At 43.4% G+C, this 13,871-nt stretch overlaps 1 protein-coding gene across 3 annotated transcripts in view; it reads left to right on the top strand.

Moving 5' to 3' along the window:
• The window catches only part of LOC120913327 (cytochrome P450 2G1-like), a 79,884-nt gene extending 70,084 nt beyond the window's left edge, over positions 1-9,800 (top strand). For all 3 annotated transcript variants that reach the window (XM_040323196.1, XM_040323198.1, XM_040323197.1), the window contains 3 exons: positions 1,902-2,089; positions 2,403-2,544; positions 9,251-9,800. In XM_040323196.1, the coding sequence (XP_040179130.1) occupies positions 1,902-2,089; positions 2,403-2,544; positions 9,251-9,438 (518 nt within the window). In that variant the 3' untranslated portion in view covers positions 9,439-9,800. The remainder of the gene's footprint in view (positions 1-1,901; positions 2,090-2,402; positions 2,545-9,250) is intronic.
• The last annotated feature ends 4,071 nt before the right edge of the window (positions 9,801-13,871 follow it).

The raw sequence follows: 13,871 nt of genomic DNA, 5'->3' as shown, positions 1-13,871 counted from the left end.
GAGGACCGCGACCTGGTACTAGCTTTCAGCTAAATCCATCTCCACCATCAGGAGCTCTGGGGAAAACCAGCTAGTACTAGACTTTGCACCTCAGGGGAGCCTGTGTCATCTGCCAGAAGTGACTGCCTGTATGCAAGATTTGTAGGTAAAGTTGATCCAGGGTAAATCCGATTGCCTCTCGGGGGATCAGGAAGGAATTTTTTCCCCTGCTGTAGCAAATTGGATCATGCTCTGCTGGGGTTTTTTGCCTTCCTCTGGATCAACTGTGGGTATGGAGTTGGGTGTATAGGATTGTACTGTGTTTTTTATTTTGTTTTTTTATTTTTTGTGGTTGAACTGGATGGACTTGTGTCTTTTTTCAACCTGACTAACTATGTAACTATGTAACAGAAGTATGCCTGTCCTGCCACTGCTATTGCAATTGGTCTTTAAGCCCGATACCTGATCGTGACACTGGGTCAGTTCATTGAGGTTGAAAGGCAGAGTAACGGACTTAACAAACAAAAGCAGCTCCCTTGGGGGTTTGCTATACTTGCCTAGACAAATGTCATACATCCTAGAAGTCTTCAGGATAGGATGAGGGGTTTTGTCAGCTAGGCATACTCTTCTCACAGGGATGGATTTCAGGAAGTAAATGCTACATGAATCATTTGTCCTTACTCAAGTTGGCCATGGCCAGAAATGCTAGGGGTTTGCTGATTTCTCAACAGAATAAAAGCATGGAGACTTGGATGGATGAGGGAATTTTCTTTTAAATATTAATAGTAAATATAATAGGCCCGGATTCACATACATCGGCGCATATTTATGCTGGCGTAGCATATCGAATATACGCTACGCCGACGCAGCGCAGAGAGGCAAGCACAGTATTCACAAAGCACTTGCTCCCACTTGCTTCCAAATCTACGCTGGGTTTTGAAAGCGTAAGTCGTCGTAAGTGGAAGTGGGCGTGAGCAATGCAAATGAGGCATGACCCCAAGCAAATGATGGGCCGAGTGACAGACAAGTACTTAAAACGAACGGCGCATGCGCCGTCCCGTGGACGTATCCCAGTGCGCATGCTCCCAATCACGTCAAAACAACTGGCTAAGATACGTCGAATCACTGCCTACGGTGTGAACGTAACCTACGCTCAGCCCTATTCACGTACTACGTAAACAACGTAAAATACGACGGCTGTGTTCCCTGGTCCATACCTTTGCATGAGTTGCGCCTCATATATGGGGAATAACTTTACGCCGGACATACGACTTACGCAAACCGCGTATATTATGCGCCGGGCGCAAGTACGTTCGTGAATCGACGTATCTCCCTCATTTCCATATTTGAATAGGAAATCAATGGGAGCACCACTTACGACCAGCGTAAATATGCTCCCACGATACACCGGCGTAGAAAAGTTACGTCGGTCGGATGAAGCCTATTTTCAGGCGTATCTTGGTTTCAGAGTCCGGCGCGTAGATACGACAGCGCATATTTACACTTACGCGCGTATCTCGAAATACGTCGGCGTAAGTGCTTTGTGAATCCGGGCCATAGTGTTTTTGGTTTTTGGTGCTCAGATGCAATAAAGATCTGCTTTAAGGGTCTATTCATAAACAATTTGCATGCAAATCCCTTATCTGCACAGCCAGATCATCGAACACTTGCAATTTATCCTTTTAGCTCCATCTAGTGACCATAATAGGGTATTTTCCCGATTGAGGTATCTCAGAAAAATACTGGATTATAGGAACTACATGGAGCATATGATCATTGGAAATAAACATATTAGGCATATTATTCAAATCATGATGGCTATGCAGAAGCTGAGCCATTTGCACAGCAATTTTCTTTTTAGAAATAGATTTCTTATATTGCTGAAGCATTGGTTTTTGCTTTATATCTTTATTTTTTCTCAGACAAAGTACTTGAGGAAATAAACCAGATTATTGGCCAAAATCGCATCCCGCAAATTGAGGATCGGAACAAAATGCCGTACACGGATGCTGTAATCCATGAGATCCAGAGATTCTCTGATATTTTTCCAGCTGATCTTCCACACTTAGTGACGAAAGAGATCAACTTTAAGGGATATACCATTCCTAAGGTAGGAGGGGATTTTTGCTCACTGTGAATTTTTTTTTAAATAAAATTATTCAGTTTGTTGTCTATTCCATTTTTTTTCTTCTTTCATGCCAACATAAATGCATTTCAAATCGCTAACATTGTTTGACAAAAGTAGAACAGTAATTGGTCTAAACATGAAATAATCTAGGGGATGTTTTATATTGTATCTATCGGGTATTGTTTAACTTTGTCCTAAAATACACTGCATACAGGCCACTTTGTTGTTTAATATTCTGAAATGTATTAAGCCATCTCCTTCAAGGTCACTCAGTCTTTTTTTTTGTATGTCTTAGGGTACAGATGTCTATCCATTACTATGTACTGTTCATCGAGACCCCAAGATGTTTACTACTCCCACTAAGTTCAATCCCAATCATTTCCTGGACAGTAATGGCTGCTTTAAGAAGAATGAAGCCTATATGCCATTCTCTGCAGGTACATGTACATTTAAGAGACACCACTTTCTTAGATTAAAGTGCAACTATACTCAGAATGAGAGTGGTCCTGTTTTTGGTATCCTCCTTAATGACTATTTGTTTTTGAAGTATTTGATTGATGTAATGACTGCTTTAAGGAGAACAACGTTTTTAAAGGATAAGTTCACCTAGTATAACATGTTACACCCATATTCAGGGTGTAACATGTTACTGTAGCACCGGCCCCTGCACCCCTCCCCCCATTGTGACAGTGGGTCGGGGATCTTCTCCCACCGCTTGCTGTCACAATAAAATAAACAAATGCGGCTCTGCTCGGCCACAGCATTCATTCACAGAGTTCTGAACTTAAACCTTAATTGCCATTCTCTGCAGGTGCATTTACATTTACATTTCATCCAGAACTAGAGTCAAATTCCACCCCCCCCCCCCCCCCCGGTTAGGTTTGTGTCAGTACTCTCGAACATCGCAAAAGTTCGGATCGAACCACAAACCCTATTAAAGTCTATGGGCTTGAAATGTAGCAATGCAAACTTTTAATTTATTTTTATTTTTAAACGGCAGAGATTGCTGCAGAGAAGTGGTAGTAAACTCTGTTACGCCACTTGTACCTACAGGTAAGCCTATCATAAGGCTTACCTGTAGGTACTGTGAATATCTCCTAAACGTGCACAGTTTAGGAGATATCCATAGTGCATGCAGCCAATGACATCACCGCGCATGCGCTCTGAAGGTCCAGCTTACAGTGCCAGACCTTCAGAGCTTGTGTCGTCATTGCGACCCTGGCCACTCATATAGCCGGAGGCCGCGAACCCAGAAAGAAGACTCAAGGAAGATATCAGCTGTCTCAGCGGTGACATTGCGGCAGTGGAGGGCTTAGTTCTAAGGTAAGTTTATTGCCTTGCAGGGAATTTTTTTTTTACACCACCTGTGGTTTATTACCGCTTTAATGAAACTATAAACATTAAAAAATCCTTTAAATATAGTGCCTGGGGGGGGTCCCCTTAGTCTACCTGTAAAGTGGGTCATCTGTGCCATGTATGGAACCTGCTGCAGCAAAACTGGCATATACAGTATCTCACAAAAGTGAGCACACCCCTCACATTTTTGTGAATATTTTATTATATCTTTTCATGTGACAACACTGAAGAAATTACAAGTTGCTACAATGTAAAGTAGTGAGTGTACAGCTTGTATAACAGTGTACATTTGCTGTACCCTCAAAATAACTCAACACAGCCATTAATGTCTAAACCACTGGCAACACAAGTACACCCCTAAGTGAAAGTGTCCAAATTTGGCCCAATTAGCCATTTTCCCTCCCAGGTGTCATGTGACTTGTTAGTGTTATAAGGTCTCAGGTGTGAATGGGGAGCAGGTGTGTTGAATTTGGTGTTATTGCTCTCACTCTCTCATACTGGTCACTGGAAGTTCACTCTCTGAGGATCTGAAAAAAAGAATTGTTGCTCTACATAAATATGGCTTGGGCTATAAGAAGATTGCCAAGACCCTGAAACTGAGCTGCAGTACAGGTTCCACTCACAACAGACCTCACCATGGTCAACCAAATAAGTTGAGTGCATGTGCTCAGAGTCATATCCAGAGGTTGTCTTTTGGAAAATAGACATATGAATTCTGCCAGCATTGCTGTAGAGGGCTGTGGGGGGGTCAGCCTGTCAGTGCTCAGACCATACGCTGCACAATGCATCAAATTGGTCTGCATGGCTGTTGTCCCAGAAAAAAGCCTCTTCTAAAGATGATGCACAAGAAAGCTAGCAAATAGTTTGTGAAGACAAGCAGACTTATGCTGCGCACAGAAGATCGGAAATTCTGACTACAAAACCGTGGATTTTTTGGATGTTGGCTCAAACTTGTCTTGCATACACACGGTCACACAAATGTTGTCATAAATTCCGAGTGCCAAGAACGCCGTGATGTACAACACGTACAACAGCACTATTAAAGGGAAGTTTAATACCAGTCGTGTTAGTAGAAGTTTGATGCTTTTCAGTCTGTTACAGCGTGACGAATGTGCTATCTCCATTACGAACTGTAGTTTTACCAGACCAAGCGCTTCTGTCCTGTACTTGATTCATAGCATGCGTGGAATTTTGTGCGTCGGAATTGTCCACACACGATCCGAATTTACGAGAACGCATTTTGTTGTAGGAAAATTTGAGAACCAGCTCTCAAATTTTTGTTGTCCGATGCAGCCTACACCCGGTCGGAATCTCCGACAACAAGCTCCCATCGAACATTTGTTGTCAGAAATTCTGACCGTGTGTATGCGCATTAGGATTACTGGAACCTGTCCTGTGGTCTGAGACCAAGATAAACATATTTGGTTCAGATGGTGTCAAGCATGTGTGGCAGCAACCAGGTGAGAAGTACGAAGACAAGTGTGTCTTTCTTACAGTATTCCAACTTAATGACCCCAAACACACCTCCAAGACGACCAGACCTAAACCCTATTGAGCATCTGTGCGCCATCCTCAAACGGAAGGTGGAGGAGCACAAGGTCTCTACCATCCACCAGATCCGTGATATCATCATGGAGGAGTGTAAGATGACTCCCGTGGCAACCTGTGAAGTCCTGGTGAAGCCCTAAGAAGGTTAAGGCAGTGCTGGAAAACAATAGTTGCCACACAAAATATTGACACTTTGGACCCAATTTGGACATTTTCACTTAGTGGTGTATTTACTTGTGTTGCCATGGATTTAGACATTAATGACTGTGTTGAGTTATTTTGAGGAGACAGCAAATTTACACTGTTATACAAGCTGTACACTCCCTACTTTATGTTCCAAGGTCCCATGCCTCCTTTGGTCTTATGAGAACATCTAGGGCCAGGGATAGCTGACATCCATCTGTATGTGGTGGGTTGTGAGGCATAGTGGGTGCAAAGATGGTGAAAGTCATTGGGCGCCAGACACTTCTTGGATGTAAAAGACGTTTTATATCTCTTAACAGTCTGGAGGGGAAAGAGGGTTAGGGCCAGGACACTCTTATATAATTGCAAACTCAATTAGCAGACACTGAGACTTCAATAGGAGGACAACCATGCAGGGAAAGGCCCCAGCAAGAAGCCACATCTGCACGTGCAGGAATGCTGTCTCCTATGGCAACAGTCTTTAACAGTTCCTAACACAAAGTGTAATAGTTTTTTCAGCTTCACTACAACTTCTCCTTGTAGTTCTTCCACACACTGAGCTCCCGGTTTCTCACTAGACGCTCTGATTCACTGCCACTGAATCCCTTGAGCTCCTCCAATCTTCACGGTGGTATCTCAAGGGTCACCCCCGCTTCTCTGCTGGGTCCCTAGCCTGGCACTCTAGATGCCTCTCAAGCTTCACCCACATTAGCCCGCTCAGTCCCTAGCGTGACACACCTCCACTGGCTTGATTTCCACTGAAGTTTCCCGATTCTTCACCATCCTCGGTTGGTGAGAATACTGCTCAGTTACTCACTGTGGTCCCTGGTAATAAGGCAGATAGTCCCTTACTGTTGACAGCTTCTCCTCTACCTCCGACCAAGACAGGTTTTCCGGCCTGCAGAGCTGTCACTTTTGGTTGGACTGCAAGCTGCAATCCCAACCCTGCGATGCTCTCTTGCTTCTGGATAGGCCCTCACACAGCCTAGCAGCGATATGTGCCCGGGATAGGCCTAATCTCCGGCCTAGCAGCCTGGGCAATATGACACACGTCCACCCAGACAGCCATCTAAGTGGCACAGAACATAGATCACCTGACTCCATCTGAATATATAGGCTCTGCCAGCAGGCCAAGGGATTCAAGAAAACCCCTCCCCACATACCCATAACCTGACCTTGGGTTGCCCTTCTAATATCTAGTACCACCAAGTACCCGTCCACCTAGTGGTAAGAGAGAAAAGTGCAACAAGGGCAAACTTAGGGAGAAATCAATAGATCTTTATCAATCAACCAGGATAACAATTCCTGGCAAGTAAATTTGTGAGGAGCTCCCTGCCTAAACTATAGGGTGCTACATCTACATTGTAGCAAAGTGTAATTTCTTCAGAAATGTGAGGCGTGTACTTTATTTTTGTGAGATACTGTATAAAGAGTTGATTTTCCCTGCAAGCTTTCTTTATTTTGTAAACAACGGCTTGGGGAGCCAGTCTGTATGATGAGGCCACAATTTACTGCACTCGGAACAAGATTAGAGAAAAATTCTGGTGTCTCTTTGGCAGACTTTGTATGGAAATAGTGTTGAGCGGAATACCCCATATTCGATTTCGCGATATATCACGAATATATAGCCGAATATTCGTGAAATATTCGCTAAAATCAAATATTCGTGATATTTTATAAAAAAAATAAATTTTGCGAAATTTCGCTAATGCGAAATTGATTGTGAAATTTTGACAACTGTGATAGGAGAACTCTGATTGGCTCTGATGCAAAAGAAGGGCGGAGAAAGTATTCGCAAATATTCGGAAATCGAATATTGGTGATATTTTATCGAAATTTTGCTAATGCGAATGCGAAATTGATTGCGAGATTTTGACAACTCTGATTGGCTCTGATGCAAAAGAAGGGCGGAGAAAGTATTCGCGAATATTCGGAAATCGAATATTGGTGATATTTTATCGAAATTTCGCTAATGCGAATGCGAAATTGATTGCGAGATTTTGACAACTCTGATTGGCTCTGATGCAAAAGAAGGGCGGAGAAAGTATTCGCGAATATTCGGAAATCGAAAATTGGTGATATTTTATCGAAATTTCGCTAATGCGAATGCGAAATTGATTGCGAGATTTTGACAACTGTGGTAGGAGAACTCTGATTGGCTCTGATGCAAAAGAAGGGCTGAGAAAGTATTCGCGAATATTCGGAAATCGAATATTCGCAATAGCGAATATTCGGCAACATAAAAGGATCGCCTCAGCTTAGCTACTCGGCCCAGGGTCTCTAATCATACCAGCAATGCTTTTAGACGTCGATAGGATGTAATCTGTTTTAAAAATAAATTTGAAAAAATGCGAATATTCGGAATCGGGAATATTGGCCGCGAAATTCGAGTTATTCGCGAATATTCGAATATGCCATATTCGTAACGAATATTCGAAATGCGAATATTCGTGAGCAACACTATATGGAAATAACACATTTTTGCACCACAGTGAGCAAGCCTTATGTGAAGAAGCCAAATTATAGTACACTCAGGCTCAAGTTCATGGGGGAACATGACTGCCAATTTGTTGTTTATCAGTGTCCCCCCCCCTCTCTGTAGGCTCATGTTACTCCCTTCCTGTACATCTGAAACAATATCAGAATGAAGTAATGTTTGTGCATCGTCAAGAAGCAAGTGGCTGATGCCGTGTTCAAATAATTCAGCTGACTCCTCCATGCATGATGGTGGGGCTATGGCTATAGCTGTGGACAAGGAGGCAAAATAAGCTGCTCTGGCAGCCACGGTGAACGGTGCACTAGTGTGAGCTTGGGTGATAGAGGATGTGGATGGTTCAGTAAGCCAGGCCACCACCTCCTCTGCATGCTGGATCTGGATAGCACAGGTAACATCACTAAACAGAGAAAAACATGCCCTGCCTGAGGAAGGCCCACGTCCACCTTTGTCTGTGCACGGGAATTTTTTATTTTTTTTGGTATCCTTCTTGATGACCCTTTTGTGGAGTACCCAATTGATGTTTTAAAGGTTTTTTTGTAAATGTAACATCACATATATTTCTACCTTTCTATAGTGTTTTTCCCTGAAAATAAGCCTGGGTCTTATATTGATTTTGGCAACAAAAGACACAGTAGGGCTTATTTTCGGGGTAGGTCTTACCATGTAATGTGATTTCTTCTCTCCCCCTCTCTCTCCCTGTCAGGAATCCCCAGTGTGAACGGAGTTAAAATTTTTGTAAAATCCTATAATCCACTCTATTACAGTATTATATAATGTGTGTGTTTCTGTAATATAATTGTGCCAAATACCTTTGTTATAGTGCCGCTCTGCGCTTCTGTGACCTGCCGGAGCTCTCTTCTCCCACAAGCATTTTTAACTAGGGCTCATTTTCGGGGTAGGGCTTATATTGCAGCCCTCCTGGAAAATAATGTTAGGTCTTATTTTCGGGGTAGGTCTTATTTTCGGGGAAACACAGTAATTGCTGCACTTAATGCACTAGGGTGCACCTGATGTTGTATTACTATTGTTAATAGTAGCAAACACCACATTTTTGGGTTAAAGTACTCCAAAATTGGCTTAGGTTTTATTCAAAATAGGTAACAATACTTTTCAGAGGAGAAGTTGATTTGAAATCCCCTATAAACTGCTTTACTTGCCTTAATACAGGCCATCGCTCAGAAGCCCACTTTCCACAATATGATGACGCAATCGCTCTGGTCCTCACACCTCACCTCTCAGCCCACTAACAAGGATTCAGTGCTTGCTTCAGAAGAACAGTCTCTTGGCAAAATTACTAACAGATGACCTACTGTATATAGGAAACTGTTTTTTTTTAGAGAAATATGAAGGCTGCTTTTGCTAAACCACTTTTTTAAATGAAAGGTGAATTGCCCGACTCGGGTCTCGGGTCTCGGGTCTCAACACTTTCTAGGTCATTTAGACAAAACAATTGTGACTAAAGTTTAGAAATGTCTTCTCTCGCTTGCCTAAACAAATAGTCTCTTACATAAAAATGTATTCAATATAATGCAATATGCAATTTTTTTATTTTTTTTTAGGAAAGAGAATTTGTGTTGGAGAAGCTCTGGCCCGTATGGAGTTGTTTCTTTTTATAACAACTATACTACAGAACTTCAAACTGACTTCTAAGATTAAAATCACTGATGAAGACATCAAACCCACAATGACAGGATCCGCCAATATCCCCATATTTTATGAGATGTCTTTCATCTCTCGGGCTCTTTAGAATGTCGACTACCTCAAGGAACAACCTCCCCCTTTTCCACAAGCCGCTCCTTACCTCTCATGAAGAAGATCCCTAGAGCTGGATTGAGAAAGCCTTCTTACCTTGCATCCTGGTGCTTGCTTCAAAGGGGAAACAGCACACTGATCAACACCAGTTCTGTTTCCCACTGGCAGTGTGACGGTTATGTATAGGGGGGGGGGGCATAGTGTGGGAGGTGGGTCAAGTCAAGTGTTGGATTGCTGGGTAACACATCTCACCACAATACCTTGTTTTCTATTGCATCATTATTGGTCAGACAAAAAGTTGCATATTTATCAAGTCCACTGGAAATAAAAAAACAAAGCTCAACATGGTTGACTATACAGTTGTGTATGTGATTTTCTCAATAAAAATAAATCCTTCTATAATGATTATAATTTTGCTGAATTTAACAAGCTGAACCACCTTGCTAAATGTTGCCATTCCACCCCACGTGCATCTGTTCATATCTTAAAGCAGGCAGTTCAGGAGCCTGATGTCCTGCAGATTGATGCAGTTGGAAAGAATGAGACACATTTTAAACTGTCACTGTGTCAAAATATTGACATTTAACTGCTGTTAGACAGCAAATTCTGTTAGAAGGTTTACATTTTAAATGCAGCAACTTACAATCGCCATTTTCATTATTATCTACTTTACGCAGGGGCGGATCCAGAGTCTAGTCTCAGGAGGGGCACTACCAGAAAATATGTTTTTTAGGGGGCAATTTATCAGGGAAATGGCTGGTGTTAGCGCTTCAATGATGAAGGCACCATGGTTGTTTTGGTGTCAGGATGATTGAAATGCATTATTTCTATTATTACATTGTAATATAAAATGAAATGGTTCAACTCACTATAATGTAGAATCAGTGGGAGCCCCGAATGGGTCACTTGCCACGTCACCTGCCACCAGATGCAGCTTGTCACTTGCCACGTCACCTGCCACATGTTGCGGATTGTCACTTGCCACACATTGCGGATTGTCACTTGCTACACGTTGCGGATTGTCACTTGCCACGTCACATGCCACACGTTACAGATTGTCACATCACCTGCCACAAAAATAAATTAATGAAAAGAATAAGTGTGGGAATGGGAAGTAGTCTAAGAGAAGACTGTAGAGTTTAGGTAGGTGGGTTACCATTAGTAGCAGTAAATGACCAGAGAGCTTAATTAGAAATATATCAAAAAAAGGTTTATTTAGCACAGATTTGGTGCAGTTTGAAAGGTAATCAGATGTAAAAAACCATCTAGTTTAAAAAAGTTCCTTAACACATGTAACAAGACTGACAAGACTTACTGAGACAACAAATAACGACGCCCGTCTGTACGTGCTAGAAGATCACACATCAGTGACATGCATCATAAAAGTATGATAATTTCTAGGTCCCAACCATATACCGTGGGGACAATGTATAAAGTTATCCTAAGTGGGAAACTGTGGGTCTCACCACTTCATTAACACTGTAGGTTTCAAATTGATGCACTAGCTGGTGGGTGAACCCGGTACATGGGGGATGGGGGGAGGGGACGGTGTGGAGTATACCGTGTGTTGTCAAAAACAGGGGTTAATTGAAAAAAGAAAGGAAAATGTTGCGGATTGTCACTTGCCACGTCACCTGCCACACATTGCGGATTGTCACTTGCCACACATTGCGGATTGTCACTTGCCACGTCACATGCCACACGTTGCAGATTGTCGCATCACCTGCCACAAGTTGCAGAATGTCACTTGCCTGCCTCCAGATGCAGATTGTCACTTGCCACATCGCCTGCCACATGTTGCAGATTGTCACTTGCCACGTCACCTGCCACAAGTTGCGGATTGTCACTTGTCACGTCACCTGCCACATGTTGCAGATTATCACTTGTCACGTCACCTGCCACATGTTGCAGATTGTCACTTGCCATGCCACCTGCCACAAGTTGCGGAATGTCACTTGCCTGCCACAAGTTTCGGATTGTCACTTGCCACGTCACCTGCCACATGTTGCAGATTGTCACTTAAAATGCCACAAGTTTCGAATTGTCACTTGCCACAAGTTGCGGATTGTCACTTGCCACGCCACCTGCCACAAGTTGCGGATTGTCACTTGCCACGTCACCTGCCAAAAGTTTCGGAATGTCACTTGCTTACCACCAGATGCAGATTGTCACTTGCCACCTCACCTGCCACACCTTGCGGATTGTCACTTGCTAAGATGGTGTTTTGCTTGTCAGTGTCAGGCAGCAGAGAGATGATGTAATCTCTCTGCTGCCTGCACAGTGAGGGCGGAAGTTACTGCATGGATGCAAGGCGGGTGCAGGGCAGAGAGAGATGATGTCTCTCGGCTTGTTGATTGGCCAGCTGCCCTCACACCCACAGAGCCGACCAGCTGACCGCCCACTCTCTGACTCTCACTCGCCGCTCGCAAATTCCGCAACTACCGCCCACTCAGACTCTTTGGCACCCGTGAATTCCGCAACTACCGCCTGCTCAGACTCTCCAGTGCCCGCAAATTCTGCAACTACCGCCCGCTCAGACTTGCCGGGGCCCCCGAATTCCGCAACTACCGCCCGCTCAGACTCTGCGGTGCCAGCGAATTCCGCAACTAGCACAAATTTCTCGGGAGTGGCAATTGCCCTGTTGCCCCCCCCCCCTGGATTCGCCCCTGACTTACGTCAGCCCTTTAGTAGTTTTACTGCTACAGAGCAGCTGTGCGCCGGATCAAGTGTGTGTGTGTGTATATATAAAAAATATATCCCACACTTCCAGTAGGGTCGTCGGGTAGAGACACAGAACTGCAATTTGTAAACAAGGCAGATCTCCATTTTGACAAGAGGGAAGGGATGGAGTTTGTGTCCCTGCAAAGCGGGGAATGAGTTCCATCTCTTCCCCTAGTAAAAGTACCACACATAGTACAGTAAAACACTGACTAGGCACACAGAACTCACCTGATGTTAACCATTTACATTGTACCCAATTCACTCATTCACATGGGGGTGGGATCTGGGGGCCCCCTTGTTAAAGAGGCCTTCCAGATTCCGATAAGCTCCCTGCCCAGGGTGGTGGCAATAAGGTCCTTGTGAACATGGGGACAATTTGCTTTGGGATGGGGGGCTGAGCCCACCTGCCCCAAAGCACCCCCCATGTTGAGGGCATGTGGCCTAGTATGGTTTAGGGGGAACGCTTGCTCGTCCCCCCCCCTTTTCTGGCCTGTCAGGCTGCATGCACAGATAAGGGTCTGGTATGGATTTTTTTCTTAATTTTGGGGTGGGGTTCCCCTTAAAATCCACGTAATGGGGGGCCCACACTATTGCCGGCTATTTTTTTTTTTATTCGGCTGTTAGGGTGGAAGCCAGCTAAAAAAGGATGAATCATCCGTTGTTAAGGACAGGGCCTCTGGCTTCCTAGCCCCACTCCTTAACAATCTAAAGACTGCGAGTTCAGTTGGCGAACATCTTGTTGAGCGCACACAAAATTTGGGTGTTCAGCGAACAGACGAACGGGGCAATGCTCGGCCCGAACCATTTTCCCATCCCTAATCACAGAATGATATTGGACGCAACCCTTCTCCAAGGCCGTACATGCTTTGAAACTCCACACAGCATCTGCATCAACACTTGCCTCTTTTTTACCAAACGCACTAACATTTGTCTCTTATGATGCATCAATTGTTGCTTTAGGTGCAATTTTATCACAAATTCACCAGCGAGGAGAACATCCTGTTGCTTTTGTGAGAATTAGAGAACTGACCTTTTAACATGACATAACTTATCCCACTGCCCAACATCTCAGTAAATAAATTGCATGTTTTGTAGACTTCAAATAAAGCAGCTTTAAAAAATCAAACAAAATGGAGCTGTGTGATTCACTGAATCACGCATCACACTGCCGATAACGCAGAATGGCCAGATTGGTGAATCATCCATTGTCCACAAGAAATTCAGACTTGCTGAGCTATAACATGTTAAAGGATCAGTTCATATAGATCTAAAAACTACCAACATCCAGGTAGTACCAGCTTGCAATTAGAGGTATGTAGCCAAAAACATGAAGTGGTGAAAGTCACTAACCCAGCTGCTAAGACTATTCCACCGAAAGCTGAGAAATGATAATCCAAAAAGAAACACACAGACCAAATTGATTTGGTGTTTGTGCACAAATGCATCACGAATGGAACATTTATATATGAATTGTATGATTTTGTTGATTAAATCCCTAAAGGTTTTTTATTTTATTTTTTTAAATAATCCAGTTTATTGCATGGTATTGTTTATTCTAATGTTTTAGGTATAAATCACTTAACACATACATCTAGTCGAATAGCGCCTATTTTTTATTTATTTTTGGTTTAATTTATTAGGGAGGTTCACATTTAAAGTGGCAGCTGACGCATATTTTTAGCAGAGGCCCGGGGTCTCTTATATTGA

This window comes from Rana temporaria, chromosome 9, assembly GCF_905171775.1.
Source record: "Rana temporaria chromosome 9, aRanTem1.1, whole genome shotgun sequence".
Classification (NCBI taxonomy): domain Eukaryota; kingdom Metazoa; phylum Chordata; class Amphibia; order Anura; family Ranidae; genus Rana; species Rana temporaria.
The sequence above is the reverse complement of the archived record's forward strand: the minus strand, read 5'-3'. Positions and strand labels throughout refer to the sequence as shown.